Source organism: Carassius auratus, unplaced genomic scaffold (genome assembly GCF_003368295.1).
Source record: "Carassius auratus strain Wakin unplaced genomic scaffold, ASM336829v1 scaf_tig00005205, whole genome shotgun sequence".
NCBI lineage: Eukaryota > Metazoa > Chordata > Actinopteri > Cypriniformes > Cyprinidae > Carassius > Carassius auratus.
In genome coordinates this window covers 1-16,930 of record NW_020523635.1, presented here as the reverse complement: position 1 = coordinate 16,930, position 16,930 = coordinate 1, and the positions used below count along the sequence as shown (strand labels likewise).

Here is a 16,930-nt window from a genome sequence, read left to right as displayed (position 1 = left end):
GTATTTTTGCAATGTAGGAACATTGGTTAAAGCAACGCAAGTTTGTACAGTGCATTGTGTTGCACACTTCTTGCAAACAATGAGCTTTAGGTCTAGCAACGCCCCTGGTTAACACCATTGTTTAGCTGGTGAAAATAGTGTTCTAATAATCTTGACCACCACTGTAAATATATAACATATAAATATACAAAATAATACAAGCAAGAAATGCGTAATATAAAACATCTAAATATACAAAATAAATAATACAAACATATTTCGATTTTTCAATGTATGCATTTTTAGTTTTAAATTAAAATATACTATAAATATACTATATTATCTATTTTGTAAAAAGAAAACTACTTAGAATGTAATATTTCTGGATTATTTATGTACATAAATTCTACTATAAGATGCTGCGCAACAGTGTACTGTTTATCAACATCACGTGTGTGGTTTGATGACGCCACAGCGAAGATGGCGGATTCGCTGTGTGGCGGAGTGTCCGAGGAAAAAGATCCCGAAAATGACGATCATAAAGGGGTCAAATGTCCCTGGGCTGCTGCATCCATATCGAGGAAGACAGACGTCTCTGGGTCGGCGGCGAAAATGACGGAAACTCTCGGATGCTACGAGAAGCCCGCCGTTAAAGACGAGCGGCACGAGCATTCAGGTGAGCGCGAGCATCTGACAACTGACCTTCGCCTTTGCTTCCAACGTGGCTTGAGTTTACCTGGATTTACGAATGCATGTACAAGTCTAAATTGGCCACATCTGAATTGTATAAAATGTTGTTTTGGCTAATATTCTGATAGCGTTCTTGCTAAGCAGTCGTTGAAACAAGTTTTAATTTTACGCTGTGTTCTTTTGTTAAATAGCCATTTACATGACGCTTACTGTATATGTTGTTTTATTCATTTTAAACACATGCATTATAAATCTTTAGGTCTAGTCTAAAGTGTTTATGGGAAGCCTGAGTGGGTCATCTGAGGTCTCGTGTCTCTTAAACAGCCTGGCTGGTTCTGGTCCAAACATGGTGTTAGGAACACATCCAGAGAGAAATGTGCACTTAAAAGCTGACCTCTCTAACGTTAGCTCTTTCCCAGTCTAGTATTTACCCGTAAATTAGAAAGTAGCCTACTGCAGTGACAAAACTAGTACAAAGTTGTTGCTTGCATCTGTCAAAATATGTTGCAGGAAATAGCAGCTGTGAAAACGCATCTTGCTATCTACAACTCTGAAATTTCATTCTAGTGGTTGAACGCTTCATCTGTCCAAATATCAATGTGACAGAGATACTATATATACACATAATACACCTTAAATAAATAACATAAGTTCAGAAAACACTTTAGTATTGTATCAACTAAAGTATTATTTCCCCAAATATAAGAAGTTCTATACAATCAAAAATGTTTTCACTTTTATATCCAAGTTCAGGAAGTTTTTGTAAGTTCTTGCATTACATTGTAAGTTATTGCTGTTTATTATTTCAAACCGCTTATACTAAATGGCCTAAAATTGGCTTTGCTTCATTAATGTAATGCCAACATTTCTCCATTTGAATTCTCCAATCAACCTTTAAAAAATAGTTCTAAAGACAAATGACTATAAAAACTTTTAAGTTTACTAAAAAAAATCAAAAAAATTTCTAAAATTCGTAATTTGACTCACACACTTGATTTATTTACTACTTGTCAGTTTGTTTAAATAATTGTTATGGATATATTGTGTTATAATTTTTCTATTTTTGCAGAAATGTTGAAATGACTCGATCACTATAAATGTTGACATATCAAGTTAATAGCATTAAACACTTTTTTTCTCTCTACCCCACAGACTCGAATGACTCTGACACTCCGTCTCTGCTGAGGTTCATGTGTGCAGAGCTCACCAGGGGCTACTTCCTGGAGCACAACGGGGCCAAGTACACTGAGCGAAGGGAAAGGGTGTACACATGCATGAGGATCCCCAGAGAGCTAGAGAGGGTGAGTCCCACAATGCCCTTCTTTCTTTTAGACTGTAACTTAAAAGAACATTATAAACTTCAACTTCAAATTTGGTCATACACATAGGCAAAAAAAATCCCAGATTGGTGATGGATCCACTGTGTAAGCAATAATAACGTTACATGCTTGACAGATAGTAATGTCTACAACGGACTGCTTTGAAGTAGTCTAAATGTAGGGCTATGACGGTTGCTGTGACAATCGCGTCACCGCGGTGGTCGGTTGCCACCGCTGTTGTCTAATGTCACCGGCGATAGTGCATGTGACGTCACACAATCTATAGCAAGCATAATACCAAATTTTGTATATAAGTGTAATAACTGTAATAGTTGCAAATTTTAAGTCTATGGTCATTAACAAATTACCTCAAACACACCGTTTCCTTTAGATTAGCAGATTTGAGCGCAGGAAAATAGTTTATGAATTCAGCACATTAATTTAGTGTTGAGCCATCTGCATTCATGTCACCCATCCGCGTTTGCACAAGTTCTCATGATCGCAAACGCTGGCTGGTGAGGTTTGGTGAGGCTTTCTCCAAACTGGCCAAATACAAACAAGACAGCGATAAATAAAAATAACAAGAAATATGGCAACGATTCCTATTTCAAAGAGAGCGCGTGCAGATGAGGAGTTATTGAGCTCGCTTGGTGGTGGAAAAGTAAACCGGATGCAACACCACCGCGATGCAACAGGTTTCGTGTCTACACAGGGCATTTGAACTCTGTGTCAGTACCTCACAGACCGGACGGGGATTTATCATGTCGTGTTGTGCTACATCCAATGTAGCATCACTGATTATAATGAGTATTTTGTCACGCTGCGCGCTCGCGTCCGTTAGACAGGGTGTATTTAATTTTCTTATTTAGGCGTCTTTCTTGTTTAACTGCATTATTTTTTTAAATATTTATTTTAGTGTTTTGCAGGCGGCGTTCACTGACAGAAGTTCTCAAATAAACACGAACTGACGAGTTAAATAGGATGTGTTAGATGAGTGAGACAATGCTGGGCTGATTTCATAGACATGTGCATACATATATATATATATATATATATATATATATATATATATATATATATATATATATATATATATATATATATATATATATATATATATATATATTGGCTATATATAAATATATCCTGTATATAATATATATATAAAATATATTACATGCATGTTAAACATATTTCTGTATTTTCCAACCAGAAGTATGACTAATGAGGTAAAATCTGTGGGGAAAATGCTCATGCATTTAAAATGCATGTATTTCATGCTGGAATACTTTCTCAAATTTCAAATTAGGAAAATTTATAAATATAAAGAAGGTCATCCAGCAATTTTTGCAAAAAATAAAAGCTCTTTAGTTTAAGACTACTGGAACTGTAATTTTTCTGATTTGTAAAATAAAAATGATTAAATATTTTTTTATCAATGGTAATATTACATTAGTAATGCCTTTTTATTTTATAATTTTTATAAAAAAATATTTATTTAAATTTATTTTTGGGGGGTCCTTTGCTGATCACATGCCTGACTCTTATTTTTAATTTCATCATATTATCCATACATTTATTAAATGAATATACAGAGTGTGCCGAATTTTCTGCTTGTTCATAAGGCCTCATCAGTCGCATCATTTTACATTACATGTCAAGATATTATGATATATCTAATATTATAAAATATATTATAATATATTATAGACCAAAGCTCTATAATTTCAATGCTTTGTAGATGTTATCAAAATATTATTTCAGATTAAAGAGCCCGAATCTGTGAAGTATTCCTGCCTCACTCTTTCTCTAAAGGTGTTGAATTGTTGAATGCCACTAGATGGAGATATTTGACCAAGCTGGGTCAAACTGTATTCTTTTTATTTTATTATTCTTATAATATAAATGAGATGTTAATGATTTATATAATGGCAATATGTCTGAATTCAAATATTCACATAGCATTTTTTCGTCATGCTCAAATCCTCAGGATCACACTTGGTTGGGGTTGACAGCTGAGGTATGCGCACACAAAGACGGCTCTGTGACCCTGAAGGGGCTCTGCCTCTCAAACCCCAGAAAGAGTTCAGCAAACTCTCTAAATACCAGTGAGATGAGGGTTCATTGATGACCTGTGAACAGTTTGTTCATTTTGTTTGCAATGCACTGGTGAGAGGCTAGATCTGGAACTTCTGATTCCTGGTCAGTACAGATGGACTGAACACCAAAACAAGCCAGAAACAGCTTTGCTGTTCTCCTCTCCTATGTTTCTGCATGCTTTTCTGGAAAAACCATCCATTTGGTAAAAAGTTGAGCTGCATACCTAATAGATTTCTACTTTGATTTAGATTGCTTTCAGCCAGTGTGTTCACTCCGAGCAGGTAGGGCTCTTGTTTTCATCATCTTGCAGAGCTCTACACTGGAGGAATGGCTGTTGGGTTCAGCTGATGAAACCTATCACCCTGTACTTTGTTTGTGTTTTTATTTTACACTTGTAAAAGTATGTTAATAAAGTTTTAGTGATCACAGTGTAACACATGTAGCTGTGCAATTTATGCTGTTATTGCAAAGAATAAGAATAAGTATAAACTATTTATTTATTACTTTCTTGTACAGAAATCATGAATGTAATGAGAAAAATACATATACAAATATGCAGAATGAAATCGCATGGAAAGTTCCTTGAAAATATAGTCTTTGCAAGCTCTTATCTGAACTACAGGCCTGCAGAACAGCTCCTCTTTGTTAATCCCTGTCTTGATTCATCTTCCATTGCCTTTTATTTTCTTTGTGCTTTGTTGAGAGGGTTCTAGTGGTCTGTGTTCATCTCCTAACAAACTCTCTTTGTTTTATAGCTGCTGGTAAAAAATTGTCCCCAAGGATTCACGCTCGTCCTTGACTGTAAAGAGTCAGTTGCTTGCGGTGCATGTTAATGTTTTAATTTGGTCTTAATGGTCTTTGTCTGAAACTAAGGAGTGCCTTCTAAAAATGAAAAATATTTTAAAGGTTACCGACTGCTGGCAGACATATTCAAAATCTCCTTCAACACATTACATGCCTCGGTGCGCTCAAGCATGTGAAGCATCAGGATTCAGGGCCGAGGGCTTCCTTAACATGATGTCACAGTTATTTCTGTATATCGTGACTGAACACAATGAAAAACCAATGAATTGCTGCTTTGTGTATTGCATATCTGTGTGCAGGTGCTAATGTCTCTGTCTTTCTACAGTTGATGATCTTTGGGATCTTCCTGTGTCTGGATGCCTTTCTGTACGTGTTCACCCTGCTGCCCCTGAGAACGTTCCTGGCCTTTCTGAGGCTGTTGACGATACCCTGCTGCGGCCTTGGGTAACATGCAATACTCAATATCTCTCTCCAAAAAGAAAAAAAAAGATACACTGACATTCAAAAGTTTGGGGATTTTTTTTTTTTTTTTTTGCTCATCTGTTATGCTCACAAAGGTTGCAAAAATACAGTAATATTGAGAAATATGTTAACAATATAAATTAGCTGTTTTCTAGTTTAATGTATTTTTAAATGTAATTTATTCTGGTGATGCACAGCTAGACATTTATTCTTATGCATGTTGAAAACTGTTGTGCTGGTTCTCTCAGTGTTATTTGATGAATATAATTGAAAAAAGAATATGTTTACTGTCTCTTTTGATCAATTTAATCCAAGCTTGTTGAATAAAAGCATGTTACAAAATTTCTTTAAAAAAAATACAATCTTACGGACCCCAAACTTTTGAGCTGTTATATATTTTCTGAAATATATAGCTGAACTTCTTAATTTTGAGGATGTTTCACTTCCAGTCATCTTACAGCTGAAAATTAGATTCAAATAAAGCCAGGTGCACATTGTGGCACATTTTTATTTTTATTAGACTAATTTTAGTAATTGTTAGTTTTTTGTTACAAAGGAGAAAGAGGAAGATATTTAGTTAAAAATGTTGGTACTAGCTTATCTACGTGATACTCTACAAAGTATTCATATCACATTATGATCATACCATCAAAATGACCTCAAGCTTTTGAAGTCCGTGACCTCTGTTGCCCATCCACAATTCACTCCGACAGACACTCCGACTCTTATCGTGCTGTTGTCGTCTCTCATGAACAACATTTCCAACATGATTGAGTTTGTGCAGTTTAACTTCAACTTCACATGTAAATTAAGATGTAATAACACATTTAACTAAATCATCCATGAAGTTGTTGGAAACATACACTTCAAGATCTCACTGGGGTGCTGTCATGCTATGTGACAAATAACAATCTCACAGTACAGAGTGTAAATGAATGCAGTACACTGCAGCAAAGCATCTTCAAACCACAAGAAAGGAGTGGGGTGTGTATATGACAGTGACCCGACTCTACTCGTTAGAGATTTGTGAATCATTTTACAATCGGATTGTGAACAAATAAATTCTTATATGGTTTTAGAAACTAAATTTTCTGCCAGGTTCCTAATGAACAAGTGTGTGTTAATATTGACTTTTCCTCATATTAGAGTACAGTATAGTGCCTAATGTGTGCCTCTCCCTCCTCCCATCAGCCCTAATGTTTGCCCTTATTGCAGACGGAGCAGGTAGGACACCTGCATACACCGTTTTAAACAATCCCATCCTTCTGTTTGATCCATGTTTTATATAACATGCATGTCACGAAGCATTTGCCATCCTGGTAGTGTGTGTATGTCGCTGGCAGAGATAATAAATCCCTTTTAGCTTATGATATTATGATGCATTAATTTTAATTTGAACTCTCAGCTGCTGGCAAGTGAAGAGGTTTCATTTTGAACTGTCAAGTGTCAGTTTTGGCTGGCAGTGTTTGTTTCGTGACTGGTGTGTGTCTGGTGCCAGTATGACAGAGAAGTGCTACATTATACGCCTTCCTGCTGAAGAAGAAAAGTCAGAATAACTTTTTTACTTTCAGAATACTTTCAGAATAATAATCCAATCAGAGTTATATAAAACATTGTCCTTGCTCTTTCAAGCCTTTCAATTGGAGTAAGTGGGTGTTTGTTGTCAACAGTTCAGAAATTTGAAATAAAGTGTGCGCATCCGTAATAAAACATCCTTCACACGGCTCCGGGGGGTAAATAAAGGACCCCTGTAGCAAATTCATGCATTTTTGTAAGATAAATATCCAGATTTCAAATGTAATAAAAAAAAAAATGTCTCCCTTCTGCTGACTTGGAAACCGGAAGACGTGCAGACAGAAGATGGAAGACGTATGCGTTGTGTGCGCAACTCTGTGAAATGTAGGAGAAAAGGAAACAAAGTTTCCTTACTTTAGCAAAGGAAAACCAGTCCCCTCTTGGCTTATTTTGAAATACTCTGATGTTTTTCTTTACAAATCCTCATTTTGTGTTTCTAATTTGTGACCAGCATTTTGTTTAGTTCTCTATCCGCGCTCGTCACTAACCATGCACTGATGAACTACTACATCCGTCTGCACGTCTTCCGGTTCCCCACAGTCAGCAGAAGTGAGAAAAAAAGTGTTTATTACGTTTGAAATCTGGATATTTATCTTACAAAAATATGTGGATTCGCTACAGGGGGCCTTTATTCTCCCCTCGGAGCCATGTGAGGGACGTTTTATTACAGATGCACGCACTTTATTTCACGTCTTCTGAACTGTTGACAACAAACACCCCCTCACCCCATTGAAAGGCTTGGAGGGTGAGTAGAAGATGGACAAATTTTTCATTCTCGGCTGAACTATCCCTTTAAGTCACAGCGGCTTTTCCCTTCAGTTTAATCAAACTGCAAAGACTTTTAACTGAATCCTAAGATCCGTAGCTACACTTAAAGATTTTATTAATACCTCACGGTCACATTTCCAGCTTCAGGAGATTATGTGCCGAAATATTCCTATTTAAATGTAACTGAAGAGCTTACACGTCACACTCATGTTTTGGTCAAATCTTGATCTAATTTACCTTTACCTTTAGGACCCCCCTCATGATGAATAAGATCCTTCAAGTAATATCACAGTAGCCTTTCAGGACAGTTCACTGTAGAATTAAAACCATGCAGCATTAAAACTCTACATCTCATTACTTCAGAACGAGTCAAGGATATAAAGGACAAAAGCTTTCTTACACATAAGCCTGGCTCTTTAGCACAAGCAGAAGCTGCCACAGATGAAAGTCAAATATCACTATGTGCTTAGTATGCTTTTTATCCCAGCTGTCAACTTTGAGTATGAGAGACTTTATATGAATTTCATATTTAAAGTGTAGATATTTAAATATACATTTTTGAATTATAGTTATACTAATGTATAGGGGTGTAATGGAACACAAACATGACGGTTCACTACAATATAATAATCAACACTCGATTAAAAAAAAATGTATGCAAACATGTAAATTGCACTTAATGCCATTTTTAAATTAACTTCTAAATCATGAAATTTCAGTTTGTTGTGTATATATATTTATTTACACTGGGGCTATCATAACTTGTTTCATAGATTTATTAAACTGATCAACTGATTTATTTAAACGTTCATTAAATAATTAAGACATCACTAGTGGGTAAAGTAAAATATGAATATAGTGTAATGTTTTCACAAAATGCTCTTCTCTAGACTTCTCTTCTCCTAGCGAACTAATGAGCTGTAGACACTAATGACTTGCCTGAGGTAAATGAAATGCTACGTGACATTTTGATTTGACGCCTTTCCACAGTTGAAACACGCTGATTGAGTGATTACATGAGTCATGGGATGTTCATTCATGTTTATTTTGCGTTATAACTAGGAGTAAGAGGAAGGGACGATCACGCTCACTTGCACTCTGCACAGCCGACTGAACCGTGATCTGTCACGAATCATCAAAGAGCGCCAAAACACCATTTATTGTTTGAATTTCCACAAGAAGAAAAAAATGCACTGGAAGATGAGACGTTGTTTCTTATCAAAAGTAGCAATATATAAAACTGGAATTTTCCATTGAAGTTCCATGCATTGGTTAAACCGAAAGACCCACATCGAAATGTTTGTATACAAATACATATACATTATACCCCTAATAAAGTAGTGTTTGAGCTTTTCTCAGATAGTAAACTATCTCTGATTTGTCATTTGCTTTGTCCAAAAACTTCACTGCTGTTCAAAAGTTTGGAGTCGGTAAGATTAAATTAATATTTCTCAAGAAGTATCCTTTAAATTGATCAAAATAGACAGTAAAGACATTCTACTGTATTTTGATCAAATAAATGCAGCCTTGGTGCATTAAAAACTAAAAAAACATTTTGAACAGTGGTGTATATGTTTTCTTTTGGCTTTTTATTTGCCAGTTCTGAGTCTTGCTGTTTTCCTGAGGATGTTTGTGTAGATTCCTCCTCGCGAGTGGGAGTGTGATGCCTCAAGTGAAAATAAAACCTCCGTCTAGTTCTTTCCTTTTTTATTCCCCCACCCACACCCAAGACATCTGAATCACAGCTCAGCTCCAAGAATAAATCTGATACCTACCGTTCATTAGTTTTCTACTGAAAGTGTCTTAACTGTGAACTAAGCAGGTGTGATAGATGTCAATGCTAAACTTGTGTTATTTTTGTTTCTCATTGTCTGTACATGAAGACCATACATCAGATATCTGCATGGGTTTTGAGTTGCTTTTCTCCGGGCGTTTCTTCAGCTGCAGGCCAGGCGTCTTTGATCTTGGGATCTCTTTTGCCAGTTTAATTGGTCTTTTGGCACGTCCAGCTTTCACAGAAAACACACTAAATATTTCACTTTGTGTTTGGCTCATCATAGTTTTGAAAATGTAAAAAGGACCATTTCTAAAGGACTAAAAAATCTGGGTCTTGGACAAAGGAAATATAATAAATCTAGACAAAAATGTGAAAAGTAGTGAATGATGATATGACCATTTTAATTTTGACATTCGTACAAAGAGAGAAAGTGAAGTCTGTTAGTTAGTCCCTTGGCTGTAGTTGAAGAAATGCCCGTCTGTACATTTCTCTGGTTTGAATTGAAGCCAGTGCTTTCAGTGCGATGGTGTTTTGAAGTTGATGTGTGTGATCTTTGCATTTGGCCTCATTTTGTAAACTCATAGGGCTATTTATAATTAATGTGTTCATTGAGCTTTTTCTGCAACTTTCGGGCCTGTTTCATACACTTCTTCTTTGTGTTTGTTTATTAGTGGCTCTCGGTTCCTGCAGCCAGCTCAGGTGTGTGACCTGCTAAAAGGTTTAATAATGGTGCTCTGTTACTCCATGATGCACTACGTCGACTACGCTATGATGTACCACCTGATCCGCGGCCAGTCTGTCATCAAACTCTACATCATCTACAACATGCTAGAGGTATTGAACCGCTCTCAAACCCTTTTCCTTTACTGGATCATGTGATAAAGGAATTAATCACTGAAAAACTTTTTTAAAACACTCTTGTTTTGTTTCAAACCTGTATGCTAAAACAAAAGAAGAATGTTCATGCATTGTTTCCATATAGCATGAAGCAGCATACAGGTTAAGATGTGCATCAGGCTCTGCATTGACATTTTAATTTTGGGTGAAGTAAACGTCTGTGTCATTTCATCACTCAGGTGGCAGACCGTCTCTTCTCATCATTTGGACAAGACATCCTAGATGCTCTCTACTGGACGGCCACTGAACCAAAGTCACGGAAGAGAGCCCACATTGGAGTCATTCCCCATTTCTTCATGGCCGTCTTCTATGTCTGTATCCTTTTTTTGTCCTACAAGTGCTCAGAATATACAATGTGTCATAATTTAGTGTGGGTATCATTGCTCTATTTTCATATTGATTTTGAAAGTGTGGTGTAGGTTGTTGTTTTTTTTATCAGCCCTGGTCATATGTGTCATTCAGTCAGAATTTGTCTGATTTCTTGTTTTGTTTTTTCTTATAGAGACTTTGTTGTAAATTATATTCTCTTGGATCTGATTCAGTATTATACAACTTGTAGCACAATATCAATGACAAAAGTATTTCAATACAATTGTTTTCCTCAATGTATATTTGTCTCAGTTCTGCATGCCATCCTCATCATGGTCCAAGCCTCTACACTAAATGTGGCCTTCAACTCACATAACAAATCTCTGCTCACCATTATGATGTCCAACAATGTAAGTATATATACACACAGACAAACATTTAATGTGCAGACAACAGAATCATCAGAATCATTCAGTTATTGTGTCACTATAGACATTTAAAAATTGTATGATCAGAGTTTATAGGCTTGCATTTGTTCACGTTGTTCCACAGTTTGTGGAAATCAAGGGAAGTGTGTTCAAGAAGTTTGAGAAGAACAACCTCTTTCAGATGTCCAACAGTGGTGAGTCAAAGTCCCAAAAACGACCTAGTTATAGTGGGCTCAGGTAGTTATTCAGGGAAAACATCACTTTTGTTATTACTATGATAATTTAATATCCAATATTGTTTAAAAGTTTGGGGTTAGATTTTGGAAATAATGTTCAGCAGGGGTGCATTAAGTTGATTTTTGTCATTACATGACATGATTTTTACCGTACATTTCTGCCATATGGACATCAACCTAAAATAGTCACCACTTGTAAGCTATTACTAAATATAATGTAGAAACTTACATTTTCTGTAAAGCTCCTTTGCAACTATTTGCATTGTGAAAAGAGCTATACAGATACTACTCAGAACTTGAGTAGAATTCAGTTGAAAAGTGAAAGTAAAGGTATTTGTAATATTACAGGTTTTTGTTTTGTTTTTCAAAGAAAGGCTGTTCTTTTGAACTTATATATAATATATGAACTAACATTATCAAAGTTTTTTATATATATATATATATATATTAGGCTGCAACTGTTTTCAGCATTGATCTGAGAAATGTTAGAAATGTTTCTTAAACATCAAATCAGCATATTAGAATGATTTCTGAAGAATCATGGGAAATTAAAGACTGGAGGAATGGCTGCTGAAAACTCAGGAATAAATGACAATTAAAAATCGAAAACTGTTATTTTAAATTGCAGTAATATTTAAAAATATTTCATTGTTTTTACTGGTTTAAAATAAATTCAGCCCTAGTTTGCATAGAAGACTCCTACTGACTCCAAACTGTGTGTGTCATGGTACTATTGATTTACTATATTGATGTTATTTAAGGTGCTGCAAAGAATACTATATTACCAACCAAAAATTCTTCCAAAAAATGGTTAATTCACCTTTTGTTGGTACAACATGCTTTAAATGTGCATTATACACTGGGAATATTACAGCAGTGTGCCTCAGTTCTGGTTATTCAAAGTAACTAGTAGGGTGTATGTCATCTTAATCACTTAGAGAGTCTTTGATGGCAAGGCAGGTGAAGGTGCAGCCTTGGACATTGTGTGTGGGCTGACTCAGAAACATTATAGCATCTTTTTGAAATGCTAATCAAAGCTCTCAAGAGCTTTCTGATAACGCTCTGTGAGGTGCTGACAGACTGTGGTGCCGTTTGAGTGCCTGTTTCCTACAGCGCCCATCCTCTTTATGAAAGCCACGCTGATATGCTGTAATCAGCACCTATTCTCCCTTCCGCTGTTTACTCTATCCCCACTTTCAAACGGCCACTAAGTCTTGTGGTCGACCATTCAAGCCTTTGTGATGGAATAATTCCTCGAGGTGCTATTCATAAACAACGTGCTGCAAATAGTGCATGCATCGCATGGATTACCGTCCTTTGAAGTCTTCTAAACTTCAAGCTTTATTTGTTGACCGTCGTTTCCCCTCACATTTTGCTTGGATTGTAGAGAGAAGGGCTTTGTGAATAGAACGTGCAGAATTTGTGTTCCTTATATGTTCTATGTTTATATTTCTGTCCTACAGATATCAAGGAGCGGTTTACCAATTACGTTTTGCTCCTCATTGTGTGCCTGAGGAACATGGAGCAGTTTTCCTGGAACTCAGGTCCAGATAAAGACTCTTATTAAAACTCTTAATTGAAAATGCAGGCATTTTTTAAAGTGCAGTCTGTTTTTTTTTTAGACCAGTAGTTGGTTTATTGTAGCATCATTATGTAGCTTATATATACTTACCTAGAGGAATAGACCTATTTCACACAAAAATAAAAAAATGTTGCTGAAAATGTATTAACCTCAGGCCATCCAATATTTAGATGGGTCTGTTTCTTCTTTAAAACCGAATGAGAGCCCAAATAGCTATAAAAACATCAGTAATCCATGAATTATATTGTGATGTTTTTATCTGCTGTTTGAACTCTCATTCTGACGGCACCCATTCACTGCAGAGGATCCATTGCTGAGCAAGTGATGTAATGCTGAATTTCTCCAATACTGTTCCGATGAAGAAACAAACTCATCTACAACTTGAATGTCCTGGGTATACGTACATTTTCAGCATATTTTCAACAGTGCTCGGGTAAACTGTTAACAGTGTTGATATTGCTCGTAGATCACCTCTGGGTGCTGCTCCCTGACGTCTTCATGGTCATCATGTCTGAAGTTACGGTTGACATCGTCAAGCACGCTTTCATCACTAAATTCAATGATATCACAGCTGAAGTGAGAGCCACAGATTACAGATTTGTACTTGATTTTCAAAATAATCCATCTCAAAACCACAAAGTGCACATGGACAGGGCTGTAAAGTGCGCTGACAACATAGCCCTAAATATAGGCACCACATATGAATTTGGCATTTCCATCATGTTCTTTAGGTCTACAGTGAATATAAAGCCAGCTTGGCCTTTGAACTTGTCAGCAGTCGACAACAGAATGTAAGTAGACGTTTTAATTATGGATGTGGAATGTACAACTTTTTAAATACTTATTTAAAAAAGAAAAAAGTTAAAAAAAAAATATATATATATATAAATAGGAAATGTGGTTGATTCATGGACAGGCCTATACAGACTACAGCGATTCAGTGGCAAGAAGGATGGGCTTCATTCCTTTGCCTCTTGCTGTACTGGTGAGAAGATATTTTCACTTGTTATTATTACACATGTCTTTTTGGATTCATTTGTAAGGTAGCCAAAAAATACTGTCTGGAACAATATAATATTTCTTTTTTACTATTAATTTTTCATGTTTAGCTAAATACTAATTACAAATTGCAAAGTGACACATTAAACAACAAGTTTAATGTAACTGATATTATTCAAGACTAAATCATTGCATATGTGGTGCTGAGGATGGTTTTGTCTTTGTCTCCGTCAGTTGATTCGAGTGGTGATGAACTCCGTGAAGATCCAGGGCGCTCTCTCGTCTGTCTGTCTGCTCCTCTTTTACCTCGGGTAAATGAATTACCTCAAAGTGTATGGTATCACATAATGTGTAATTATGACTGCATCAGCTAGCATGCAACATAATCTCCACAGACCTAGAGTATTTGATTGTTTTGTTTTCAAACTGTCTAAATGTACATCTGTGAGCAGTTTTGGCCGGTCTCCTCATTAGAGGTGGTTGTACTGCTATAGTTCTTAAATCATGTAGCAATGCAGTATGATTAAGTTGCAGGGAAAGGTTTGTGGTGAGTAAATTTTGTTTATTTTTGTTCTGAAGAAATTACTATTTTTATTCTGCAAAGATGCATTAAAATTGATTAACAGTGTCAGTAAAGGTGCTTCAAGTATTTACATTTCAAGTGCTGATTCCTGAAAAAACATTTCCACAAAAATGTTAAGCAACCATTCGAAATGCATGATTGATGATCAAACCCACCATAATCAGCATATTAGAACGATTTCTGAAAGATCATGTGAAACTGAAGACTGATGAAAATTCAGCTTTGCCGTCATATTATGTTTAAAAAAATGTAAAAATAGAAAAAAAGTTTTTAAATTCCAATAATATTTCACAATATTACTGTACTGTAATGTTTTACCAGATAAATGCATAAGATTTGTTTCTAAATGTACCAAACGCAAACATTTAAATGGTAGTGTATTTTAAGTTAAAAACTGCTTAATGTACTGTAGTGTGATTAGCAGTCATTTTTAGCCAAAGTAGGTGATCGTAGAGTAGTTCGTCATATTTTGGCAACATTTTGTAAACATCCTGCCCAATGCAGATTGTAATTGCAAGCTTAATTTTTTTTATTGTTTTGTTTGGTTCTGCAGGTTGATTACCATGAAAGTGTTGAATAGTATAGTTATTCTGGGCAAGTCCTGTCACTATGTGAAGGAAGCTAACATGGAGGGTAAGCTGTTTGAAAGACCGACTGCTCAGACCTCAAAGCAAACTCCCAAGAAAGCAACCCCTGCCAAATCTCCCCCACCCTCAGGTAACACCGGTTTGATTATTCAATAGGTCAGACGTGATTTTTATTTTATTTTTAGTGCTGAGGGAATTTTCAGAGAATCATGTTGCTCTTTTGCTTTGTTTCTTCACCTCTTTGTAGCTGAACCTAAAGTGCAGCGGCCCTCCACGTCCATCACCAAGCAGCCGAGCCCAAGAGCCAGGCCTTTTCCCCCGGCTCCGCCTCCTGTAACCGAGGTGACCAGTGACCCGCCCCAGATTCTCTTTCCTAAACCAGAGGAGAGCAGCAGCGAGACGCCACAATCTACTGAACTTAAACACAGAACCCTCAAAAAAGATCTGTTGGAGATCGACCGCTTCACAATATGCGGAAACCGTATCGGGTGAACTTCAACCCCATCACCATAGTAACTGCTCAGGAACGAAAGTGGAGAAGACTCAGAGCCTGAGTCTGAAATAATTGCAAAGGCCTTCAAATGAATTATTCAGAGGTGGCTACTGTTTAACTCTAACTGAAAAAAATGACTCGTTTTGCCGTCCTCTCTGCTTCCATTTCTGTGGAATATCTAACAAATGGAAGCAGATCTTGTGCGTGAAGCATTTTCAAATCAAAATGAGTGTGTTCACGCTCGGCAGCCTGGCAACATCACATGACCTAGAATCTGCTATATGTTCCTTCAGGACATATTTGTCTCGATTTAATCCAAAAATCTTGCACTTCTTTCAAACCAGACCTTTAATTGGAAACTGAAAAGCATAAAATTATTTAGTTTTTAAACACTTAACAAAAAATCAGTGAGTAATTACATCTGATACATACAAATAGATACTGTAGCTATATATATTCACACACTTTTGGCTTAGAATAACATGCTAAATGGGTTTGCCAATAATGCTGCCATTTAGAATTGGCAAATATTTATTTTTAGAACTTGAATTTGAAGTTTTTATTGTAACCGATACATTTCTTTAAAACACATGACTCACAGAAAGGAAGGTTTAGCTAATCTAATGCCAGGCTGCTTGATAATTCAGCTCTGTATAATATACATGGTGCCAATCCAGCTGACTTAACTTTGCACTGATTTACCACATTGTCTTAAGCTGTACAGAGTATGAAACAAAGTATGAAAGTTTACACCAGCTATGAAAGAGCAAATAACTGTTTCATATGAAGTGTAACAAAATGAGTGTTTTTTTTTAATGCACATTGTAGTGTATTTTGAAATTCAAATCATCTGTGACCAATCATATACTGAGAGACTATTGTTTGATATAATTCATATTTTTGTTGTTTTAAATGTTACTAAATTATTATCCAGTAGTTAATAGTTCAGTATCATGTTTATACTATTTTATAATGTTGCTTGTAAGGTGAGGAAAGTTGAATGTTAATCTAAATATGTGCAGCCTATGTCTAGAATTTGCCTCCAGTAAAGTCATGAGGTGCAGATGTACCAAATGACAAGCGACTTGAAAATGGATATTCCATCATTCTATTTTAACTGGAAATGTTTTTTGAGGCGTTCCTGCCATGATCTAAAATGTGCATCATTTGCTTTTCAGTATAGTGTATTTTGTTTTATAATCATTGTAAGCATCGAATGACTATTTTTGGAGAGATTCTGAACAGGGTTACACAGGTACTTATCCTCACAGTGTGTTCGCATTTTTTGTTTTTTAAAAAATGTACCATAGTGCTTAAAAGTAGTTTCATATGTAAAGACTAA

At 36.0% G+C, this 16,930-nt stretch overlaps 1 protein-coding gene across 1 annotated transcript; it reads left to right on the top strand.

Moving 5' to 3' along the window:
• Positions 1 to 441: 441 nt before the first annotated feature.
• On the top strand, positions 442 to 16,875 carry LOC113070650 (transmembrane anterior posterior transformation protein 1 homolog). Its single transcript, XM_026244042.1, has 15 exons — positions 442 to 655; positions 1,822 to 1,970; positions 5,218 to 5,336; positions 6,546 to 6,578; positions 10,146 to 10,308; positions 10,551 to 10,686; positions 10,993 to 11,090; positions 11,233 to 11,302; positions 12,808 to 12,888; positions 13,393 to 13,502; positions 13,658 to 13,717; positions 13,843 to 13,911; positions 14,160 to 14,236; positions 15,062 to 15,225; positions 15,343 to 16,875. The coding sequence occupies exons 1-15, from the start codon at positions 460 to 462 to the stop codon at positions 15,585 to 15,587; spliced, it is 1,770 nt and encodes a 589-aa protein (XP_026099827.1). The 5' UTR covers positions 442 to 459; the 3' UTR covers positions 15,588 to 16,875.
• The last annotated feature ends 55 nt before the right edge of the window (positions 16,876 to 16,930 follow it).